Raw genomic sequence first — 23803 nt, forward strand, 5'->3', positions numbered from 1 at the left:
TAATGAATGTACACTGCAGTTGTGGTTCAGGAAGCTTTGCAAAAGAGATAAGAGCCTTGAATATGAGGAGTGTAGTGGCTGGTCATCGGAAGTTGACAGCGACAATTATTGAGAGCAATCATTGAAGTCGATCCTCTTACAGCTACATAGGAAGTTGCCAAAGAACTCAACATCAACTATTCTATTGTTATTTGGCATTTGAAACAAATTGGAAAGGTGAAAAAGCTTGATAAGTGAGTGCCTCATAAGCTAAACGAATATTTAAAAATCTTCGTTTTGAAGTGTTGTCTTGTTGTATTCTATGCAAAACAACTAACCATTTCTCGATCAGATTGTGACGAGCGGTGAAAAGTGGATTTTATATGACAACTGGCGATGACCAGCTCAGTGGTTGGACAGAGAAGAAGCTCCAAAGCGCTTCCCAAAGACAAACTTGTACCAGAAAAAGGTCATGGTCATTGTTTGGTGGTCTGCTGCTGGTGTGATCCACTTCAGCTTTCTGAGTTCCGGCAAAGCCATTATATCTGAGAAGTATGCTCAGCAAATCGATGAGATGCACAGAAAATTGCAATGCCTGCAGCTGGCATTGGTCAACAGAAAGGGCCCAATTCTTTACGACAACATCCGAACACATCGCACAACCAATGCTTCAAAAGTTGAACAAATTGGGCTATGAAGTTTTGTCTCATCCGCCATATTCCCCTGACCTCTTGCCAACTGACTTCCACTTCTTCAAGCATCTCGACAATTTATTGCAGGGAAAACGCTTCCACAACCAGGAGGATGCAGAAAATGCTTTCCACAAGTTCATCAACTCCCGGAGCACGGATTTTTATGCGACAGGAATAAACAAACTTATTTCTCATTGGCAAAATGTGTTGATTTTAATGGTTCCTATTTTGATTAATAAAGATGTGTTTGAGCCTAGTTATAATTTAAAATTCACGGCCTGAAACCGCAATTCCTTTTGTACCAACCTAATAGATATTACAGTGGATATGAAATGGTATCTCTTGTGGTTTTAATTTCCATTTCCCTAATGGTTAATGATGTTGAGGATCTTCTCATGTGCTTATTGGCTATTGTATATCTTCTTTGGAGCAATGTCTATTTAAGTCCTTTACCCATTTTTTAAATGGGTTGTTTGCCTTTTTGTTGAGTTGTAGGAGTTCTACATTTGCTGGTTATTAAACCCTTACCATATGTATGGTTTCCAAATATTTTCTTCCATTCTGTAGGTTGTCTTTTCACTTTCTTGATAATGTTCTTTGATACATAAAAGTTTAAAATTTTGATGAAGACACATTTATCTATTTTTTTCTTTTGTTGCTGTGCTTTTGGTATAAAGTCTAAAAGCCATTGCCTAATATAAGATCCTGCAAATATTTTCCTACACTTTCCTCTAAGAGTTTTATAATCTCTATGAATATTTCAACAAATTTAATATGAGTAGATCATAATTTTGCATTGTTAAGATATTTCTGTGGTCTGAGCTAATATACTAATTTGCAAGTTAAATATGAGAAGTGGGCCTTACGGCTACCAAGTGTAGCAAAGGATTTGTTTAAAAAAAAAGAGAGAGAAAAAGAAAAGAAAATCCTTATAGTCCTTGGGAATAATTTCATTGTCCCTTGACTTTCCATTTTAATTACTGTGTGTTACTCAGCTCAAAAATCATACTTTTGTGAGTTCACCTGACTCCACCAAGCAGATCTAATAGTTCTTTCCACTGTGGGCTTCCACAGCATTTTATTCATACTCGATGAACTTAGGACACTGTGTTGTAATTATTTCCATATCTGTCTCTGCCTTCTGACTGTGAGTTTTTGAGGGTGGGATCATGTCTAACTTATCTAAACTTCATAATAAGTAAGTTTCTGGCCTACAGTAGGTAATGAGTACATGCATATAGAATAAATGCTAACAGGCATAAATGTATAAACAGATGTTTAGAGAGTTCCCCAAGGCTAGTAAGTCTAGGCCTCCTAATCATTTTCTAAACTTCTCTTTGGTCCATCCACATTTAAACAAGTAGAGTTAACTCTTTGCCCCTTTTCACCTCCAACTCCATCTATCTCTATTTGTCCTTCTAGTTTGAGTTATCTGGGTTAATGAAGAGGAATATCTCAAGGAAAAAAGTGTGTGTGTGTGTTGCGGGAGGGCGGGCAAAAATAAGCCAGAAACAATGACTAACCAACAGAACTCTTTCACCACAGAACTCTTTCTAAGTCCACACTATGCTGTGTATTACTTAATAAATACAGCACACCCACACCAACTCATCCTCACAAGAATAATGTTTTTTTTAAAATTTCAATTCAAGCTCATGGACCCCTGGTTAAGAACCTCTGTCCTACATGTTCTCCAAGTCACCTCTAAACCCTATGACTTGGGGAGTGGATGTGGCTCAAGCAGTTGAGCACTCACCTCCCACATGGGAGGTCCTGGCTTTGGGTCCCAGGTTCAGTTCCCGGTGCCTCCTGAAAAACACAAACATAAACAACAAGCAAAACAAACGATAAAGCCAACTCAGGGAAGCCAATGTGGCTCAGTGTCTGAGCACTGGCTTCCCACATATGAGGCCCTGGGTTCAATCCCTGGCTCCTGGTAGCTCAAAAAAAATTAAATAAATAAAAAATTTAAATCCTAGGACTTAGTGATTCAAAGGTACTCAGATCCATGAATGGCAGACATTTTAAAGTCATAGACATATGTATGAGTATCCTGGCTTATTATACCTTTCAGTATCTTACTATTTCCCTCCTTGCAACCTATAGCACAACTACAATGAACTACTCCAGTTACTTAGATGGGCCACTGCATCTCTTCGAGGTCTTCATCAAGGTTTTTCCCTCTCCTGGAACACTCTTACCCTTCAGTGATAAGAGATAACACTCTTATCTTGGGTGCTAATTCCTATGGATCCTTCAGATTCTAGTTTCCACGACTTCCTCCTGGAGGTCTCCCTAGACTCCCAAGCCTTGTTAAGATGCTCCTGCTATCTGCTTCTTCCAGCAGTAACTTATACCTCTTCAATAATTCTACATAGCAGGCTGTGTTATGATTGCTTGACTAAATGTCCATTTCCCCAATTAGACTACAAGATTTTTGAAGGCAGGGACCATTGCCTGTATTGATCATAAATGAAGGACCAGTACCTGGAAGACAGCCTGGCATATGGAAGATAATTAGAACATATGTGTTAAGTAGAGTAAAAGAAACAATGAGTTTCTCCTCTTATCCCTCAGTATACCAAATAATTGATGGGTCATTTTGTTTTATTTCATCCTTATGCAGTTATCTTAGGGTCTTTCACCCATTCCTGAACACCTTTGAATGGCTATTTTATGCCTTCAGGATAAAGCTCAATCTTGGCATGACTCATAAGGCTCATTAGCCTGTAACTCCTGTCTGTCTTTCCAGCCTCATTTTCATTCCTTTCTTTAAGAGAATTATATGCTCTGATAACACCAAACTCCTTGGATTTCTTCAAGGTCACTGTAATCTCCTACCTCTGCATTGTTAACATACTTCCCTCTACCTATAATACCTGGCTATCTACTACTTGCTCTTTAGGACTCAAAACGAGTCATCTCCACTTGGAAGCTCAATCTACCAAACTTCCCTCTTCCTACTAGTAATGGAATTGGGTGTTGGTTTTCTGAGTGTTATAGTACCCCAAGCATTCTCCTGCCACAATGTCTGAACATGGGCTTCTTCCTCTCTTATAAGACCATACCTTCTCATTTCTCTATTCATCTCATCCAACATAGTAAATATTCTTTGAATGATTTTCCTTTAAATGAATACAATGTTTATATTTATATAGGAAGTGAAAAATAAAAGAAGCAAAATGACAAACATGCATCAATACTTTTTTTAAACCAAATTAACACAACATACTCAAATTATTCTTAAGAGAATCCATATGGGCGCCTTCTGCCAAGATGGCAACCTGAGCTTAAACCCAGAGAGGGGGAGTGGGAACACTGTTTTCTTCTTTATCTACTTGGGGATTTTTTTCATTTAATTTCAATTGCATTTTATGAATATTGCTTTCAGTATATAAGCCTTCAAATCATACATGTTCATAAAATATTCACTTCATTCTGACAGAGTATAGGGATTTTTCATTTCCACCATTACTGCAGATTGCTGCTGCATTCCAAGGCCTCTGCATTATTGGGTGCAAATGTTTCCTTTTTTCTCCTTTATTTTGATATTGCCAGGTGTGCACAGAGGAAAGAAACAGCACTGATAGAATATTCTCTGAGAAGATATGATACTTTACAGCCATAGTTTCAGAATAATTGGACATTTTAAAAAGCACTGCTATTCTCTTAGAAAGTTTTGGCTGCTTAATAGACAATGAACCCAAGAAAGACTGCCTATGCTTCACAGATGACACAAAGCTAGATATCATCTTACAGCAATGCAGGCCTCTGTGGCACAACCCATTTTATATCGCAGACACCTAGATAACTACTAATGTGATCCTCCCACGTACTGTTTGATCCTCATGGGTGTTCAGCAATATAATCCAAATTCCCAGAGATGCTTAACCTGAGTAAGGAAATGGAAGGAGTCCTCTGTAACCCCACGGGTAAACACTCAAACAGATTTCGTCACAATTGTCTCCATCTAAATTTGGTTCTTGATGTGTGTTCAAATTCTCTTCACATACGCAAACACACCCACCTATTACAATAGCTATAAATAATTCCTCCTCCTCAGGCCTGGTTTGAAGCTCTAATTAGGGTATGTCAATATTTGAAAAAATAGTGTGTGCTTTCCCAAAGGCAAAGTTACAAGACTAAACCATTTCACTAATGTTTCCTTTAGAGTGCCTATGCTCCAAGACTTCTGGAGGCTGAGAGAGATATGGGAACGGCCTGTCACAACCTAGTAGAGCTCAGGTGGGATCACGGGTTAGAAACCAAATCCTCAGATTCAGAAGCATGCCTGAAACCAGCATGTAACTGAAAGCACCATGTTCCTAGGGTCTGAAATGTCATTGGGCATGTTGTACAGGATATTTAAGGGAAAACAAGAACAGGCATTAAAATCTGGGCTCTCTTTAGGGTGAGGCCAAGGTCATAGCTAACTGTGTGTGCATGGGGGGGGTGATACAGGTGTTTGGGATGGGGTGATGAAGAAGCTATTCTGATGGCTGGGGAAGGATTTAACAAGGATGTATAAAGATATTATAAAGTGTTTTATAATATCTGTACTCCTGTGCTTGGAACAAAATGCCTGGATTAGGAGGGCAAGTGCTGGACAAACGAGGAGAGTCGAAGTAGAGTTAACAAACTGGTCCTGTCACAGACAGCTGAATTATTCCCAAAGGCAGTGGATGTCTAGAGATGACAAAGTATGACAGCTGAACGTAGGATGGGTGGACAGGGCAGAGTAAGTAGATAAGGAAGACTTTCTGGCTCCTTTCTTGATTAGACATCCTCGTATTGCATTTATTTTATTTTTTAAGATTTATTTTTTATTTCTCTACTCTTCCCCTCCCCCCAGTTGTCTGTTCTCTGTGTCCATTTGCTGTGTGTTCTTCTGTGACTGCTTCTATCCTTATCAGAGGCTCCAGGAATCTGTGTTTCTTTTTGCTGTGTCATCTTGTTGTGTCAGCTCTCTGTGTGTGTGGCACCATTCCTGGGTAGGCTGCACTTTCTTTCGTGCTGGGCAGCTCTCCTTATGGGGCGCACTCCTTGCGCGTGTGGCTCCCCTACAGGGGGGTCACCCCTGCGTGGCAGGGCACTCCTTGCACGCATCAGCACTGCACATGGGCCGGCTCCACACGGGTCAAGGAGGCCCGGGGTTTGAACCGCAGACCTCCCATGTGGTAGGCGGACGTCCTAACCACTGAGCCAAGTCCACTTCCCCATATTGCATTTAATACACTGCTGGCACTCAAATTCTGGGGAATTTTCCCTGTAGCCTTCCCTTAACTCTAAAGCCACTTAAGGGAAAGACCATTCAATTTACCCTGCTCTGAGCAGACACAGACCACTAAGGCTTAATTGGCTGGTCAGCTCCTTAACCAGATGTAAATTACCTGAGGGTAAGGACTACATCTCACTCCTCTTCTTTGTTGTCCATTCCTGGAGCAGGCTTCCAACAAATAAATGTTGTGACTGATAATAAAAAGACATATACTACTACCACTAATTTATATTGCTTATTTTGTGCCATGACTGTTCTAAGCATATGGATATATGGATAAACTAACAAAATAAGGTAATTGCCTCTATTGGCTCTGTCTTGCAGAGAAGGTAACTAAGGCACAGAGAAGGCGCATGGCGAGAAGCGATAAAGAAATCACCTTGTGGTCAAGGTTAACATTTCATAAGAAAAGCATGGGTCCCCAGAAAGAAAAGAGAAGAAAAGGGGTTGTTCATCAGCACAGGGAGACCAGAAAATCATCAGGAACGTGAGAGCAGTGAGGCGTGCCGGAGGAAGTGCTGCCACTGGAATGGGAAAGGTTGGATTACAGGACAAGTCAATTGAAGGAAGGTGATATGGGGGACTAGAAATGAGAACAAGGTGAGGTGGCAGCTGGACAGGAAACATGAGAAGCTGAAATTTGACAAGGAAATGAAGAAGGCAAAATAGATTTCAAGGTGAAAGAACTGTTCCTAGGACAGAAGTTACACCAGACTTCTGCTTCTGAATCTTGACAACTTCTCTCTGCTCCAGAATTTTCATTTATACTGGGACTCACTGGTGAGCCTTATCTAGGGGTATAAGAATATCATGCAAGTAATGGATCAGAAAATCGATTAGAAAATCTCCATAAATGAGGGGGTTGGAGGAGATATGGGAATCTCTTATATTTTTTGAATGTAACATTTAAAAAAAAGATTGTAGAACCAAAAAAAAAAAAATCTCCATATGACTTTGTGATGGTTCATCTTATAGGGTAACTTGGCTGGGCTATAGTATTCAGTTACTTAATCAAACACTAAATCTAGGTGTTGCTGTGAAGATACATTCTAGATGTAGTTAACATCTACAATCAGCTGACTTTAAGTTAAGGAGATTACACTTGAAAATGTGGTGGGCCTCATTCAATTGGTTGAAGGCCTTAAGAGAAAAAAAAGTTTTGTAATGAGGAAGAAATTCTGCCTCAAGACTGCAATGTCAACTCTTGCCTCACTTTCCAGACTGCAGACGTGCCCTACAAATTTCAGACTTGTCAGCCCCCAGAATCATGTGAGTGAATTCCTTAAAGTAAATTTTCTCTCTCTTCCTCTCCCCCCAACCTCTTCTTTCTCTCTCTTCTCTCTCTCCCTAATGGTTCTGTTTCTCTGGAGATCCCTGAAGGATTGACAGATACAGACTTTATATGGCTATTTACAAAAGGTGTATCTGATCAGTTTAGCTCTGATCGTGATTGGCAGTGATGGCAAAAGTCAAACTCCTTAGCATAGAGTAATAGAGTGTTAGGTCCTCCAGGACCTGGCTGTAAGCCACTTTTCCAGCATTCTTACCATTCAGTTCCTTGCATTAAATTATTCACTCAGTCACTACCAATGACCAAGCCAGTAAGGAAAAGCCTATACTAGGTCTTAGGATTATAAAGGGAGTAAGTCATATTCTCTCTTTGCAAGACACACACATAAAATAACAAAGCGTTGAGAAACAACTATGATAAAGATATTAACAAAGCATTGTGGAGGGGCAGGAGAGGGAGACCTCTAGCCATTTTCCAAATATGGCCCAATCAATCTTTCCATCTGTTTCTATATTTAAACAAAGAACAGGCAAAATGTAAGTCTCAAGTTAGTTAAAAGAATTTTAAATCTAGAAAGTATGTTATATTTCATTTAATCCAACATCTTCATTACAAATGAAGAAGCTAAGTCTAGAGAAATTATGGTATTTCTTCTTTATTACAGAGCTAGAACCAAACATATTATTTCTCCAGACACTTAAATTCACAGTGCTTTCCAACAGACCAAATATTTTACCTTTGATCGAAAGAAAAGAAAGAGCATGGTAAAATAAATAAATAAATAATATAAAATACACAGATGAAAAGAATTCAGTATACATTGCAGAAGAATATTTTTACTATCAGGCCATTTGTCCACAAAGAATATCATGCTTTCACTAATAATGAAAACATTTATAGCATTTATAAGCCTTTTAAATATTTAAAGTTTGATTTAAAAAAAAAAATTTCCAGATTCCAACGATTTTATACAGTTGGCAATGAGAAAGAATTGTTCTGAGGTTCTTCTCCAAGATTTTTCAATATGTTTGGGTGACACTGGTCATTAACAGGTGTTCTTAACAGTTGCAGAAATAAAATAATACATCAAAGCTCTGTTGAGAGGTGCACATTCACACATGTTCTCTCCCATCATGACTTAGGCAAATGCAGCAGGTGGATGGAAATCTGACTTAGATTACTCCATCCCAGTTCTGCTATTATCAGAATTCCTGCCTTTTCCCATCTCACCACTGCTCCCCCCTCATTCTGATAGATCTGACCCAGTCTTACAGATGCCCCAGATTAGCATACACACAAACAGACAAAATAGGTCTAAGCCTTAAATTTGAATTTGAAACTGTGTTCCAATTTTAAACAAATATGAATATCACTCAGTTATATAATATACACACATATGCTAGTATATCTATCCATCCCTATCTATCTATCTATCTAACCTATCCATCTAATCTATCTAGCCATCCATCCATCCATTCATTCATCCATCCATCCACCTTCACAGTGATATAATATCACTCAGATAAAGACCACCTACTTTTGAAAATTCCCCCATTCACTGCAGAAGATGGTCTATGAGAGCTGGTTTCAGTTAGAGACTACCCCCACAGCTTTGCGCTTCCCAAAGCTGTCACTGGCAGAAGGACAGTGCATGGGTTTTGGAGCCAACTACATCAGGACTTAAATCCTAGTCCTACCACTTACTATAGTGTGACCTTGAGGAAATTACTTAATCCCTCTGAACAATAATTTCCTCATTTTTAAAATAACAGTACCTCCTGGAGGTATAAGAATGTGAGGTAATGTGTGCCAGTGCACATTTCATGACAGTGCTCAGTAATTAACAGCTATTATCAGAAAGATGAGGAGGACTGGGGGTGGGTGGTCAGTAGTAGCCCCCACTTCCTGAATGCCTTCTGTATTTCAGAACATCTTAGGAGTTCGGCAGAACATGACTGCTAGCCTTCACCTAGAGAGTACTAAACTGGAGGTGGGGAAAGAGAACAGGAGATGGGTGGGGGAAGGGGTTGGATACCCATGAATAGTTAGCACTTAATAAGTTCTTTTCCTATCTTGATTGATATATATATACTCTTTTAACCACTGGGTAAGGGGCACTTCACAATAGGGAATTTAGCCTATCTTGAGGAGTTGAGAATATATTTGGTGCTTAGCAGGACTGGACTTCACAAAACAGAGTCAACAAATTCCTGTGTCCCCATGATGGTCAAGCATGGAATTTCCAGTCCCAGCAGCAGGCCTTGGCCATTTGGTCCCTCTGGAATCTGATAACTCTGAGATACCCTATAGATCACAGCCTCTTTTTGGAGTCAGAGTGTTAATACATAGCCAAGTGACTTGCAAGCTGCAGTTGTGCACTGAGCGGTCCAAAGTACAATGAGGAAGTAGGAAGCCCATCCTAGCCTGGACATACCCTGAAGGAGACAGCCATTTAGAGCCTGCCTAAAATGGTAATCTGTTTGTAAACACGTGGTTTACCTGCCATACCAAGCCACAAAACAATCCCATCACAAAGCCTAAAGGCAAATGACTAATATTAAAAGTGGCCTGTGTATCACTTCCGTGATGATTCCACAGGCATCAATTAAACCTGGAAAAGACCTGCTCTGAAACATAACCATCTGGCATTTCCAGGGAGCTGTAGTCAATGGCTGGTAAAACACTGAAATACAAGTGATCATAACTATAAAGAAATTTAGCAGCCCTTTTCCTGCTGAACAGCAACAAAGGCCCATGGGGACAATGAATCTGGAAAATCTCCAAAAGAGAAGGCTGTAAGGAAGACTGCATTTGAAGCCAGCACTGCTTTTCCTCATGCATAGAAAGCAAAGATCTGGGGTTGCATGAGGTCATCTTTCCAGTCCAGAGGTAGACTGGTCTCAGGGGTTGCCTGCGTTTTGCCTGGTCTAGGGGTGATCTTCAGTTGCTCTGCCTCCAGGAGAGAGAAAGGATTGGCACTGGTCAGTCCCCTTTTCCTAGGAGTGATTTTCGAGTATTGGCATCATAGGACTTAACCAGAACACTAGGACAAGATCACTGCCGCCCAAACACCTTCCCTAGAATTCATACTTTAGCCAGCTTTTGAACAAGAAAGAAGACATATTTAACAAATCTACCAAAAGTAATGTGAAGGTATAAACACTACAGCAGAGAGACAGTGGCTGGAGCAGAAGTGTCTTTCCAGCCTGCAGCTCTAGATCCCACAGGCATATACCAGTATATAAAATACCGACAAAGCTTCAAACACAACCACCTCATCACACCTAATGATTGATAAGAGCTTGCATCCTCTTTTCTGGCTTTTCCAACAACAAAAATATATGTCTTTATACTTAGCCCTGGTTCTGAATCTATAATCTAGTGCTAATCGGTTTTTTGTTTTATTCTCCACTATACAAGGCCAGATAAATAAGGAAATATATTTCCGTTTTAATTTCATCTAGATCTAAAACTGTTAAATGATTCTTTTCTTTACTCACATACCCTTGAAAACATTCTGAGAATGAGGCTACCAAGTAAAATTAAAATAAAATTAAATAAAATAGCAGTGATTCAATTCTCATGAGTTCCTTTGCCAAGGATGCAGTGTACTTAAATTAAATCTCTTTAAAAGAGCTGCTCCACTGTTAAGTGTTTGGTTTGGAAATAAAAAAAGGGTTTAGTTAAGGTCACTGACAATTATTTTCTCAGCACAATAGAAAAGCAACCCAACCCATTAACAACACTAAGATGGCAGAATTAAACACAGTAGGAACAAGTAGGCATAGAAGAATACCTGGGATTGCCAGATTGGAAAGGGGGACGCGGTGGAGGTGAGGAAGGAGCGAGGCCATCCAGTCGGCATTGCAGAGCTCCGATGATGTCTTTGTCCCACTGGGGTTGGGGGAGCAGATGGTCCCCATCCTGAGTTTCCTCCTTGCCTTCCTAACTGCTAGCATCCCTCTTGTCAACAAACTGTCCGGGCTCAGCCCAGTGCCACTCACTCAGTGATCATCATTGCCCGCGCTCTGTAGGCATTTCAGGGCCACCTCTGTCACGCAAGTCTTTCCAAAATGCCTTTCTGCTTGGGAGACGGGACAAATCGGTGGTTCTCTACCATTCAGCACCCGCAGTCCCCACCCCTTCTGGCCCAGCCGCTGCTCCAGTGCCTTAATCTGCTCAGTCCCAGCCCCAATAAACTTCTTACATTCCCTTTTGGAACTGGGGGAAGGTAGACCTCTAGAGATAAATCTTACAAAAACTGAACGTCTGAGGAACAGCCACGCCCGGAGTCACACGACAGGTGCTCACACAGCGTATAGATACGCCTGTGGGTCTACACACATGCGAACGCCTGGACACACCATCTCCAGGCTGACTTAGGCTTCTATGTCCGTCTCGGGGCTGGTTCATATGCTGCTTAGGCCTGCTAACAGCTCCCTGGGTTTCTCACCACAGACTCCCCTGCCCCGGGGCTCCACAGCACTCAGAATCGTAACCGGCGGCACTCGGACTCCCGGCAGCCCCGCCCCGCACTGCCGGGCAGATTTGCCAGGCAAGGCGGCCGGTGATTGGTCGGCGGCGGAGCGCGCCCCTATTGGCCAGCGGCCTCCCGGACGCCCCCCGCTTTAGCCCCGGTCCCTGCCCCGCCCCCCAGTCACCTCCCTCGGTTACCTTCGCCTTGCTGTTTGTAGGCAGGCGCAGTTGCTGGGGCTGCAGTCCTGGAAACTTGCAGGCTCTCCCTAGTCCGACCTCAGATAGGTGTTTTTTTTTTTTCCTCCAGGCTTTCTTGCAGCAAACATTTAGAGATACTAAACGCGATCACGAATGTTTCTTTCCTTCCTCCCTTCCTGTCAACTCTCGCGCGCGCGCCGCGGGACACGCGCGCGCACACACACACACAATTACACAGAAAGTAGATTGTAGTTTCAGTTAGTCACAGAGTTAGCAGAAATGAGAGACGTAAAGAGGCCGAGAGAGGTGTTGAATCGCAGATTTGGATGAAAACATCAAGGATCGTTTGTACTTCAAGCATTACATAATTAAGATTCACCTACACACCACTTTGCAGCATTTCGATGCTATTATTCGCATTTTATAGATGAAGAAATACTATGATACTTTACATTTGTAAGTCCTATTGTTTGGGACCCTCTTCCAAATTCTTTGTCCCATTTGCTCTCCAGCGACCCCATAAGGCAGGGAGGGTTATTGGTATGTTCCCTTCTAAATGCTTGGAAAGGAAGCCCTAGGGTATTCAGCAGGCAGTTCTTCAGGGAACATGATTTGGAAATTTCATTTTGGAATGAGTTCCTGAATCCTGGAGGCTTCCAGGCACACAGACCCGTTTTTCCTGCTTTCTGCAATGATACTTATTCCGTCAAATGCACACCAGAGTCTATTCTGATAAGAGAACTTTGCACACCCATACTCACGGGAATATTTTGGCAAACAGACAAATTAAGAAAAGCACGCTGGCATTGATGGGGAGACTCGGGAGAGCTCCAGGACAGCAGCTCCTCAAAGACTCACGAGGGGTTTATGGGAAAAGGTAACAGCAGTGTTTGCTAGGACTGAAGGCTCACATACAGATCTGTAGGTCAGCTGACATTTAATCATCTAGTGGCCCCACCCACCGCGTCTCCAGGTACACCCTCTACACACGTAATTCCTGTTGTATATTACCCTGTTTTGACACCTTATTAAAACTTCTGCTTCCTAGCTATTCTTTCTTTCTTTTTTTTTTTTTAAAGGACATACCAGGGATTGAACCTAGGACCTTGGAACATGGGAAAGAGGTGCTCAACCACTGAGTTACACCTGCTCCCCTTCCTAGCTATTCTTTGCACTCACTTATATCTGCTTTTCAGCTCCATTCTGCCAGTTGGCCCCCTGCCCCCCACCCCGACTTTTTTTCTGGAGGTGTATCCCTTGCTGGTTAATTTAAAAAAGAGCGTGTAATATTTATTGTGCATTTTTTGATACTTAAAGGATACTGCAATATAATACTCTTTCTTCAAGTACACTATAGGATGCTGGGACTATATCACCTAGTGAGGCAGGATAGATTAGGGACCTAAGGAGGAGGGGCAGAAAACTCAATGAGATTTCTTTCCATCTGAAAAGAATTCTGAGGCACAGCCTGCAGCCGGCTTAACACACACAGACAATTAAACTCAAACAAATGATCAGAAAGCAGCTAGCATGGGGAGCGGATGTAGCTCAAGTGGTTGAGCGCCTGCTTCCCATGCCCAAAACAAAACAAAACAAAAACAGCTAGCAGTTCCCACCCCACAGGTGCGTTATCACAATGTAACTTACAACATTTCTTATGCCACAGCAAGAAAAGCAGAAAGGAGCCAATCATCACCGGACAGAAAGTCCGAAAAATAAACCACCCAGTGAATACTCCAGTGTAATCCCTAATCCCCAATAATAGCCAATAAAACCAGAAGCCCCAGGAGTGAGGGCGTATCTCTCAATCTAGAGTACGCCCACCCACATATCTTGATGGGTGTATTTTCCCTATGATAAATTCTAACTTTCTTATAACTGTGGTATGTCTGAATTTTTTCTTATGATGTAACCAAGAACCTGGAAATCAGCGCAGTCAACACGAGCTGTTTGTATCAACAAATATGGTATTGTTATTTTTCCTAGAAAAATCACTCTGGGAAGGACTATCTTAAGACTTACTTTTGAAAATGTCACCTTTCTGGGTTTCCCTTGAACTTTAAAAGTATTATTTAAAATCCCCAAACACAAGATTTTATGGAAGCTACCCAAGGCAAACAAAATTTACTCTAATGCTTTTTTCAATGCCTTTTCTTCTTATTTTTCAGCTCTTCATGAAAGGAATATGATTTTTTTTAAAAAGCATCAAACTTTAGAGACACCATTGTTTGAGAACTTGGAAGCAAGTGAAAACACTTCAGGATGAGATGTTTTGCTTCTCTGTGAAATTGGAAGCTTTCTCCAGAGCTCTCATTTACAATTACTTAATTTGCTCAAGAACACAATTCAGGAGGAAGGCACCACTCTCCCTATATGTTCTTGATTCAGTCCTGGAAGAAATATTGTCATTGAAAACACAGAATCTAAAACAGCATACAGCAGGTGCTAAATAAATATTTGTTGGCGGGAGGAAGGTGCTTGGCAAAGCATGCTCTGCAGGCTTTAATATCTTAGTGCCATGCTTTTCAATCTTTACTTTATATATATATATGTGTGTTTGTGTGTGTGTGTAAAATTATTTCTCTACCCCTCCCCCCCAGTTGTCTGCTCTCTGTATCCATTTGCTGTGTGTTCTTCTGTGTCCTCTTGTGTTCTTGTCAGTGGCACTGGGAATCTGTGTCTCTTTTTGTTGTGTCATCTTGTGGTACCAGCTCTCCGTGTGTGGCGCCACTCCTGGGCAGGCTGCGGTTTCTTTGCACTGGGTGGCTCTCCATCCAGGGCACAATCCTTGCGCGTGGGGCTTCCCTGCGCGGGGGACATCCCTGCGTGGCACAGCACTCCTTGCACGCATCAGCACTGTGCATGGGCCAGCTCACCACACAGGTCAGGAGGCCCTGGGTTTGAACCCTGGACCTCCCATGTGGTAGGCGGACGCCCTATCAGTTGAGCCACATCCGCTTCCCCTTTTCAATCTTTAATGTGCAAAATGAAACATTCTGATGGAGTAGGTCTGAGATGGGCCTGAGATCCTGCATTTCTAGCAAGCTCCCAAGTCATGCTGTTGCAGCTAATTCCTACCACACTGAATAGAAAACAGGTTCATATTTGACAGCTGAGATTCTGTTTTGCTTTTTCTTTAATTTCCAAAGTTTTATAACACATATCATTTTTAGAATTAAAAATTAATTTGCATTAAAAATCCCAGCTAAGGATCCTTAAGTATAAAAGGATAATTATGTAATAGAAACCAAATTAGCAGTGAAATTTCATACCACAGGCATTTAGGAAAAAGTAATTTTTAAATAAAAATGAATGTTTAGAATTTGGATAGTTAATATTTTCTTACGTACTATACTGGCAAATTTGTCAAAGGGAAAGGAGACTGAATTAAAGAGGAGGACTGTAATTTTAAGGCAAATCAATTTTAAATAATAATTACAGCCAAATGGAGTGCTTATCATGCACAAATCATTCTGGTAGGTGGTGGAAATGGAAGAAAATTTGAACAATAAAACTTTATATATGATGGACCTCATTACTATATGTTATAAGTTTGCTAGGCTGCCAAAATGCAGATACCATGAAATGGGTTGGCTTTTACAATGATAAATTGTCAGCTTACAAGCTTACAGTTCTGAGGTTGTGTAAATGTCCAAATCAAGGCATCATCAAGATGATACCTTCTCCCTGAAGACCATTTGCTGGTGATTCTAGACTCCTCTGTCACATGGCAAGGCCCATGATGGCATCTGCACTGCTGGTTTCTGTTCTCCTCAGGGTTTCATTGCTTATAGCTTCTTGCTTCTGTGGCTTTCTTCCTTTTTTTCCCATCTGAATTTCATTCTCTTATGAAGGATTCCAGTAAGAGGCTTAAGACCAACCTTGAATGAGGTGGGTCACATCTTAAATTAGGATCTTACTCACCAAAATTCCTACTCGCAATGGTTCTACACCCACAGGAATGGATTAACTTTAAGAACACACTTTTCTGGGGTCCATTCAGCTTCAAACTACCACACTATACAAACTAAAGGAAAATAGTCAAATATGTGAATTATAAATTGTAATGTGAACCAAAATGAAGGACAAAATGGAGGACAAAATAGAGATATACATCTTGAAGAGGAACGGACTAGGGATGCATTTTTAGAGGAGGTGGCATTCAAACTGGGTCTTGAATTCTGTAACTGGAAAATGGGCAGAGGATTATGGCAAGGGAAAGGTATATGTAGCTGAGAAAACTTCAACAAACTTATGTCGGTGAATGGTAGATGTAAAGAACAGAAAATATACTCAAGTGGCAGCACATGGAGTAAGTTAGGAATGTTTAATGGAGGGGGGGAGTATAACTCATTTATTCTTATTTAACCTTCATAACAGCCCAATGAGTCAGATATTATTACCATTCCTATTTTACAAAGGAAACTGAGGCATAGAGGCTACATAACTTTGCAAAAGATCCCATAGTCAGTCAGTGGCAGGGCTTTGACTCCAAGGCTCCTGATCACTGTGCCAAGGGCTTCCCATTACATGTCACCTTTTATTATTACATAGGCAATTTATGTTACCTGGTATTATTATAAACTTGATAAAGGCTGTTTCTGACCAAAGTATTTTAAAGCATTTGGATTTTTTTTCTGTAGTCAAAGAGGGTCAGCATAGGTTTTTGAGAAGGGGAGTAAATAATTCATATTGTACTTTGAGAGAATAGCTCTGGTTGAATGGAGACAGGCTTAGGGACATAAGTCTTTCAGACAAATCATTGAAATCAGTTATCTAAGCAAGAAAAAGTAAGAAAACACGCAAAAGGCCAAGCACACAGAGACTGAATTGGCTTTTCTTAACTCTGTTGCTTGCTTTCCCACCCCCACACCCCACCTTCAAGAAAGTTCAATTCCAGAGCCTGAGAAGGCAGCCTGACTCTCTCTGCTATTATTTTTCAGGACTTGAAAACCTAGTTCATTCAAGATATTTAATAGACTCATCATATTTTTCATCCATTTTTATTATACACAACCAAATCTGTTTCCATGAATACCTCTACAACTTCTGTTTTCTTTTCTGCAAACCTTTATTTTTTTATTAGAGAAGTTGTGGGTTTTCAGAAAATCATGCATAAATACAGAATTCCCATATACCACTCTTTTGGTTTGCTAAAAACTGCTGGGAGCAATATACCAGAAATGGGGATTTATTAGGTTAAAAGCTTACAGTTATGAGACTGTGAAAGTGTCCAAATCAAGTCATCATCAGGAGATCCTTTCCCCCAAGCTGCAGCTGTGGGCAATCAGGCACATGCAATGGTACAATGGCAGCATTGGCTTGTCTTTCTCCTCTCTCATTGCTTTCAGCTTCTCGCTAAAGTGGCTTCCTCTCAGCTTCTGGCTCCTGGGGACTTTTCTCTCAGCTTCTGGGTTCCTCTCCATCTCTGCAGCCTTCTTTCTGTGTCTGCAGCTTTTTTTTTTTTTTTAAGACTTATTTTATTCATTTATTTTTCCCTACTCCTTTGTTGTTTTTCACTTGCTGAGTCTGCTCATCTTCCTCGTTTCTTTAGGGGGCACTAGGAGCCAAACCTGGGACCTCTGATGTGGGAGGGAGGTGTTTAGTGCTTGAACTGCCTCTGTTCCTGCTTTGTTGTGTCTCTTTTTCTCTTTCTCCTCCCCACATTTCTTCTTGCATCAACTCACCATGTCTGCCCATCATGTCAGCTCGCTGTCTTTTTTGGGAGGCACCGGGAATCTCTGCTCCCTGCTTTGTTGTGTCTTCCATTATGTTTGTTTCTTCTCATGTCTCTTGCTGTGTCAGCTTGCCACACCTGCCCATTGTGTCAACTCACTGTCTTCTTTAGGAGGCACCAGAATCAGAACCAGCGACCTCCCATGTGATAGGTGGGAGCTCAGTCAACTGAGCCACATCTGCTTCCCATAGTTGCAGCTTTTTATTCCTCCATTTATAGAGTTCCAGTAAGTGGATTAAGACCTACACTGGGTCCCACAATCCAATCAGAGGCCTTTATCTGAAGTAATTTAATCCAAAATTCTCACCACAATAGGTTTACATGTACGGGAATGGATTAGCTTCAAGAACGGGATTTTCTGGGGTCCACAGAAGCTTCAGACTGCCACAACCACCCTATTATTAACACTTTGAATTGGTGTGAAACATTTGTTACAATTGATGATAGCACATTTTATTAGTTATAACTATAGTCAATGTTTTAACTTAGTGTTCGCTGTTTGTGTAGTGTAGTTCCGTGGATTTAAAAAGAAAAATCTGTTACCTTATATATAATTTAACATTTCCCTTTTTAATCCTATTTTTCTGGAAACTTTTTCATTATGTGATTAAGGACCCCACTGAATTCCTGAAGAGATAACTGCAGGTTTTGTCCTCTCTTTGGACACTGCCTTATAGATTGTTTGGATTTCCATAAATATATAGTGATGGTCCAAGGGCAAGCATCTAAGCAGATTACTATTTCGGTATGTCTGGTTGGCAGGACAGACTAGCCTGAATTTTACCTCCTTCCGGTAAATTCATGAGTCTCCTGGGAAACATATTGCTTACTGATGTGGGGGCTGTCTTTGGCTTACCCAACTAACACTCTGTACAGTCCTTACTTCTCAGGCTGTGTGCTGAATGGGAAAGGAATGGCCTGAGGCACGTATTTGGTCCAGGATGCAGCCCAGAGGTGAGTGAAGTTATACAATTCTTAGTTTTCCACAGTGATATCTCATTCACATTTTTTTTTTTTCCTGTCAGGGATGTAGTTGTGGTGGGGAAGGAGAAGAGTGAGGACTGAAATGTGGAGCCAGGTAAATGAAAGATGGAATGGAGTGTTAGGCCACTTTGTTTTGTGGCCTCATAGCAGCAGAGTTTATTCCTGGTCATTCCCAACTCCTTTCCCCAAACCAAACCAAATACCTGTGTGATAAGGATCATAGTAGAAAGAAGAAAAGTCACCCATGTGGGTGGTGCTGGGCACATGATGACAGAGGCAGCAATTACCCCCAGGTAGAGTAACATCAGTGTAGCTACTGGGCATCTTCAGGAGCCATCAAGGTGAACGGTGAAGGAAGCACAGTCCCTTGGGGACACACAGATCCGTAGCAGATATTCCCCACAACTCAGGCAGAGGCAGGGGCAGGGCATCCAGGGTTTTTTTTTTTTTGTTTATAATGACCAGAGGCAGAGACCATCTTTTTGTTACTGGCACTGGGACTGTATTTCCTGATTACACTCAGGGCGGTGTGTCTTTGAGAAACTGGGTAAGGGAGCTGCTTAAGTGGGAATTGTGATCTGTGGCATCACCTCACACCCTTGGTATTTATGGCCCACAGTTGGAATTCTGTAACGCGCTGAGACTGAATGGGAGCAGTAGAGGGCTGTAAGATTGTTTCTCCCAGATTTGAAAGCTCAGTGCTCAGGAAGACCTTACGCGCCTCTGTGCCTTTTTAACTTATCCGACGTCAAGGTTTTCCGGCTTACTTCAGAAAAATTTCCTTTAACAACGTCGTCTAATTGTAGTATTTTTGGGAGGCACTAATAAAAACTGAGGATTGTAAAACTGGTTTTAATACTCTTGCACCTGCTTTCATTCCCTCTTCACCTCAAAGGGCCCCCGAGCCTTTGTTTCCCAGCTGGTTAGCTAGTTCAAAGTCCCCGATGTTATGGAGCCACCTCCTGGTACTAAAGGTACACTGCATGTACACAGTAAATTTCTTTTCAGTTTCAGTTACCCTAAAATGTTTACAGATCACCAGCAGTACCAGGAATGACTAGGAGTTTATGCAAAATACAGATTCCAGGATCAAACACCAGCCTACTTACATCAGATCCTCTAGGTGTGACATTCTTTTTTTCTGCCTTTTAAATAAGCTTCCCAGGGGATTTTTATGCCCCAAATGTATGAGATTAAGACTTCAGAATGTCGATTTTTCTTTTTTAAAAAGTTAGAATGGGTGTAATGTCAGAGTAAGCAATTCTTATCCATGCTATGTATAAATTTATGCATTAGAGAAGACTAGTTTTGTAGAAATAGCTGATCTTTGCTTAAACAACAGGAAAAGCAACTGCTCTCTGCTTTCTCCACTTTTTTTGTTTTGTTTTGTTTTGTTTTTAGTTAGGCCAGAAAAAAGAAATTATTTGGGAAATGGAGGAAAGAACAGAGCTTGTTGAGAAATGGGAGAGAAAGACAGGAAATCAACCAAGATTTGGTGTGGGCCCCTTAGGCAGACAGAGCCTCTAGTTATCTTAAAAAAAAATTTTTTTTTAAAGCAGCTAAGGGTATCCACAAGGTCCCTAAATTATGGAAATTGCATCAGTTATTAGGAGACCTGTGTGTATTAATTGGACATTAACAGTCACTCAAACTTTGGTCATAATTAGAATGATCTCTCTGCATTTGTTACCAATAAGCATATTTAATCTTATAAAGGAATGCATTCTTTTTAACGACCTGACTCTGCATTTTGGTTTGCTGCCAAAAGGTAGAAATAGTATGCCACATCAGCTATCGAGTAAATATCAGGGTACTTGAGATAGATATTATCATTCTCTCCCAACTTTTTTATTATTAAAATACAAGCTGTGCAGGAAATTTTTAAAAAGTATGTTCAAAGTATGTTCCTTTTTAAAAATGTATCTTACTTTTTTCTTCCCTTCCCTACCCTGCTGTTTTTGCTGTCTGTGTCCATTTGCTGTGTGATCTTCTGAACCTATTTCTCTTTTTGTCTTCTCTTCTCATCTTTCTACTCTAGAATTCACCGGGATTCGATCCTGGGGAACTTTGCTGTGGAAAGAGTTTCCCTGTCAATTGCGCCACCTCAGTTTCTGGTCTCTGCTGCACTATCCCCTTAGTCTCTCTTTTGTTGCAGCATCATCTGGCTGCATGACTCACTTGTGTGGGCACTGGCTCACCACATGGGCACTTACACAGGCACTCGTGGAGGCACTTGGCTCACCATGTGGGCACAGGCTCACCATGCAGTCATGCTTTTTCTTCTTCTTTTTTTTCACCAGGAGGTCCCAGGGATCGAACCCAGGTCCTTCCATATGGTAGGTGGAGGCTCTATTACTTAACCCACATTCACTTTCCTATGCAGAGAATTTTAACTAACAAAAAAATACTTCTTTTTTATGGAAATGAAATGCATGGAAAAATACAATTAATGTTACATCTAGATTACAGTTGACAGTAATATTATAATATTTTCATAACAATGACAAAGAAGGTACTATTTCAATGCTGGGGATCTATAATGGGGGTGTATAAGTAGGTATGGAATTTTTCCCTTTGGAGTAAATAGGGTGCTCTAAAAGGATTGAGCTGATGACAGCACATCTCTGTAATGAAACTGAGAGCCATAGAGGGTACACTTTGGATAGTTTGTACAAAGCAAGGGACTGTCTACCCCATGGTGAATGGTGGACTGTGGTTAATGGTACAAATATGAGAAAGTTCTTTCATGAACTATGCCCCTGTACAGTACATGGTGTTAATAGGATGGTTTGTGGGACTAATACACCAAATATAAGCTATGTGCTTTAGTAGCAGTAATGTTATGATGCTGTTCTTTCATCATTGTAACAATTGTGTCACAACAATGGAAGGTGTTGGTGGTGGGGCAAAGTATGGGAATCATCTATGGTATGCATGACTGTTTTGTAAACTCATAGCTTCTCAAAAAAGAAACAAGCAAACAAAAAATCGCTAAGATACTTCAAAAATATTTTAAAAAACAAAATAAATTTCAATGAAATAAAATTTATGAACCTTTAGTGTTTTTATTCTCTAAGGAAACAGAATCAACAAGAGATATCTGTCAATAGTAAGAAATTTTGTCTGAGTCTCTCACATGACCGTGGGGATGCACAAGTCCAGGTTCCACAGGCAGGCTGCCACCAGGGGCTCCAATGAAAGTCCAGTGAAGGTCCTTGATGAGTTCTGGGAGATGTTGATTGTCCGAAGACAAGCTGGGAAATTCTCACTTAATGCTGGAATCACTTCCTCTTTTAAGGCATTCAACTGATTGGATAAAGCATCACTCATTCCTGAGGTCAATCTCCCCCATCTATGTAATTGTAATCAGCTATCTGTGATTGACCACTGCAGTAGAGTCAATGGTGACTAAAGTCCATAAGTACCCTTGATTTACAATTAGCCCAGTGCTTGCTTGAACAAACAACTGGAGAGAATTACCTGGCAGAATTACCTGACCAAGTTGACACATTAGCCTAACCATTACAGAGTTTTTCCTTATTAATTCCCTCTGAATGTTAGGCTATAGTCAGAAGCACTTAGTATGTTTCTTGACATTTTGATGACTTTGGTTTCAAAGATTCCAATCTACTTAACTGTCAGCAGCTAATATCCCAACTCAGCCCCATGTCTGACCCCACCCTTCCTAAACTGGAGAAACTAGAGATGGAGAAAACCACCATTTGCCTTAACAGTCTTTCTGCTTCTGCCACTTCTGGTTCATTTTAGTAGGAGATGGAAGAGAGAAAGTAGTTTATCCAATATGTTTTTCTGTTTCAGCCAAGTATAAAGAAGAATATTCTAGAAGTCAGGCAATATAACGAGGTAGGGGAGGAAGTGAGTTCTTATTACTGGACACATTCAAGCCAAGTATGGGAACCACAAGACTGGGATACTGTAGAGAGCATTTAAGCATTTTATGGAAGATTGAACTGGATGAGCCTTTCAATCTCATGCAACCACAAGATTCATGGTTCTGTTTTCTCTGTCTGCTAGCTATATGCCTTTTACCTTTACACAGTTAAGCCTCTTCTTCTTCTCTTTATTCCCTTTCCTCAATCAAATATTTAAACTCTTTTGCTGGAGCAGTGTACCTCTTCTTAGGTATAAATATGGACCTATTTCTCTAATACCATGTTTTTGCTAGTCAAATCATCACACTGGTTTTGAAAGATGTTATCTGATAAATCCTTTATATTGGTCACATACTCTAACCTCAGGGGACAGCTCAAAATTTTCTCCATGCACTCCTTCCATTCAGCATCCACAGGGGACATTCTGAGTTCAGAAAACCAGCTTCAGAAAACACTCAGTGGCACTCTAAAAGCTAGGAGTACGAATCGCTTGGATAGGATTCACCTTTGGTGCTTCTAACACTTGCACAGTGGTAGGATTGTTGTGTGCACAGCTGAGGGGCATAGCTTCTGAAATCTTCCACCAGAGATGCCCTAAGCTTGAAGAAATGTGAATGCACTAGGGATTTGGGCTCAGAGCTCCATATAGCAACTACTGATTGAATCTATTCAATATTTTTTATATATATGTTACCCTCAAATGAAACCAATGTTCTAATTGTGCTTGCTTTGTCTAGTGGGCTTTAAGTACTTCCCGCCACACACCCCATAACCCTAGACATTCATGGTCCTTAATAGGAAAGCCCTACTTCTGAAAGAAAGGCACCATAAAACCAAATAAGTAAGTAAAGCTCTCTTGGATCACTCAAACCAGTTCAGTAGGGTAGAAGATAACAGGTGGATTTGAGGCCAAAGTTTGTATTAATGCCCATGAGTTCAAACCTTAAGCAACATCAGGTCTGGGAATCAGGGATCTGGGCCAAATTATTTTTGCTGTCAGAGACATGATTGTCTCCTTATAGAGAGTAGGTAGAGGGACAAGGACTTCTCACCCAAAGCTTGAATCTTTGGTCTCAATTTGATCAGGAAAATGCTTCACCTGTAGGTCCTTGCCTGTTCCTCTGGCAACAAGCGCACAGTAGCAGACCCTGGTTGGTTTTTACAAAGGACAAAGAGGACAGGAACCCTCTGGTCCAGGTTTAAAGCCCCAGTGGCTCTTCTTTGGTCTACTGATTCTACTAATCTGAGCTGAACTTTGAAACTGACCCAGTGGTC

At 41.0% G+C, this 23803-nt stretch overlaps 1 protein-coding gene across 2 annotated transcripts in view; it reads right to left on the bottom strand.

Annotated features, from left to right (window-relative positions):
* The window catches only part of PLCXD2 (phosphatidylinositol specific phospholipase C X domain containing 2), a 65726-nt gene extending 53929 nt beyond the window's left edge, over nt 1-11797 (bottom strand). Inside the window, exon 1 of one of the 2 annotated variants that reach the window (XM_004483397.4) lies at nt 11037-11797. In XM_004483397.4, coding sequence (XP_004483454.1) covers nt 11037-11199 — 163 coding nt within the window. In that variant the 5' untranslated portion in view covers nt 11200-11797. The remainder of the gene's footprint in view (nt 1-11036) is intronic. The other variant, XM_058295872.1, reaches the window with a different exon arrangement.
* Between the last annotated feature and the right edge of the window lie 12006 nt (nt 11798-23803).

Source organism: Dasypus novemcinctus, chromosome 4, assembly GCF_030445035.2.
Source record: "Dasypus novemcinctus isolate mDasNov1 chromosome 4, mDasNov1.1.hap2, whole genome shotgun sequence".
Classification (NCBI taxonomy): Eukaryota; Metazoa; Chordata; class Mammalia; order Cingulata; family Dasypodidae; genus Dasypus; species Dasypus novemcinctus.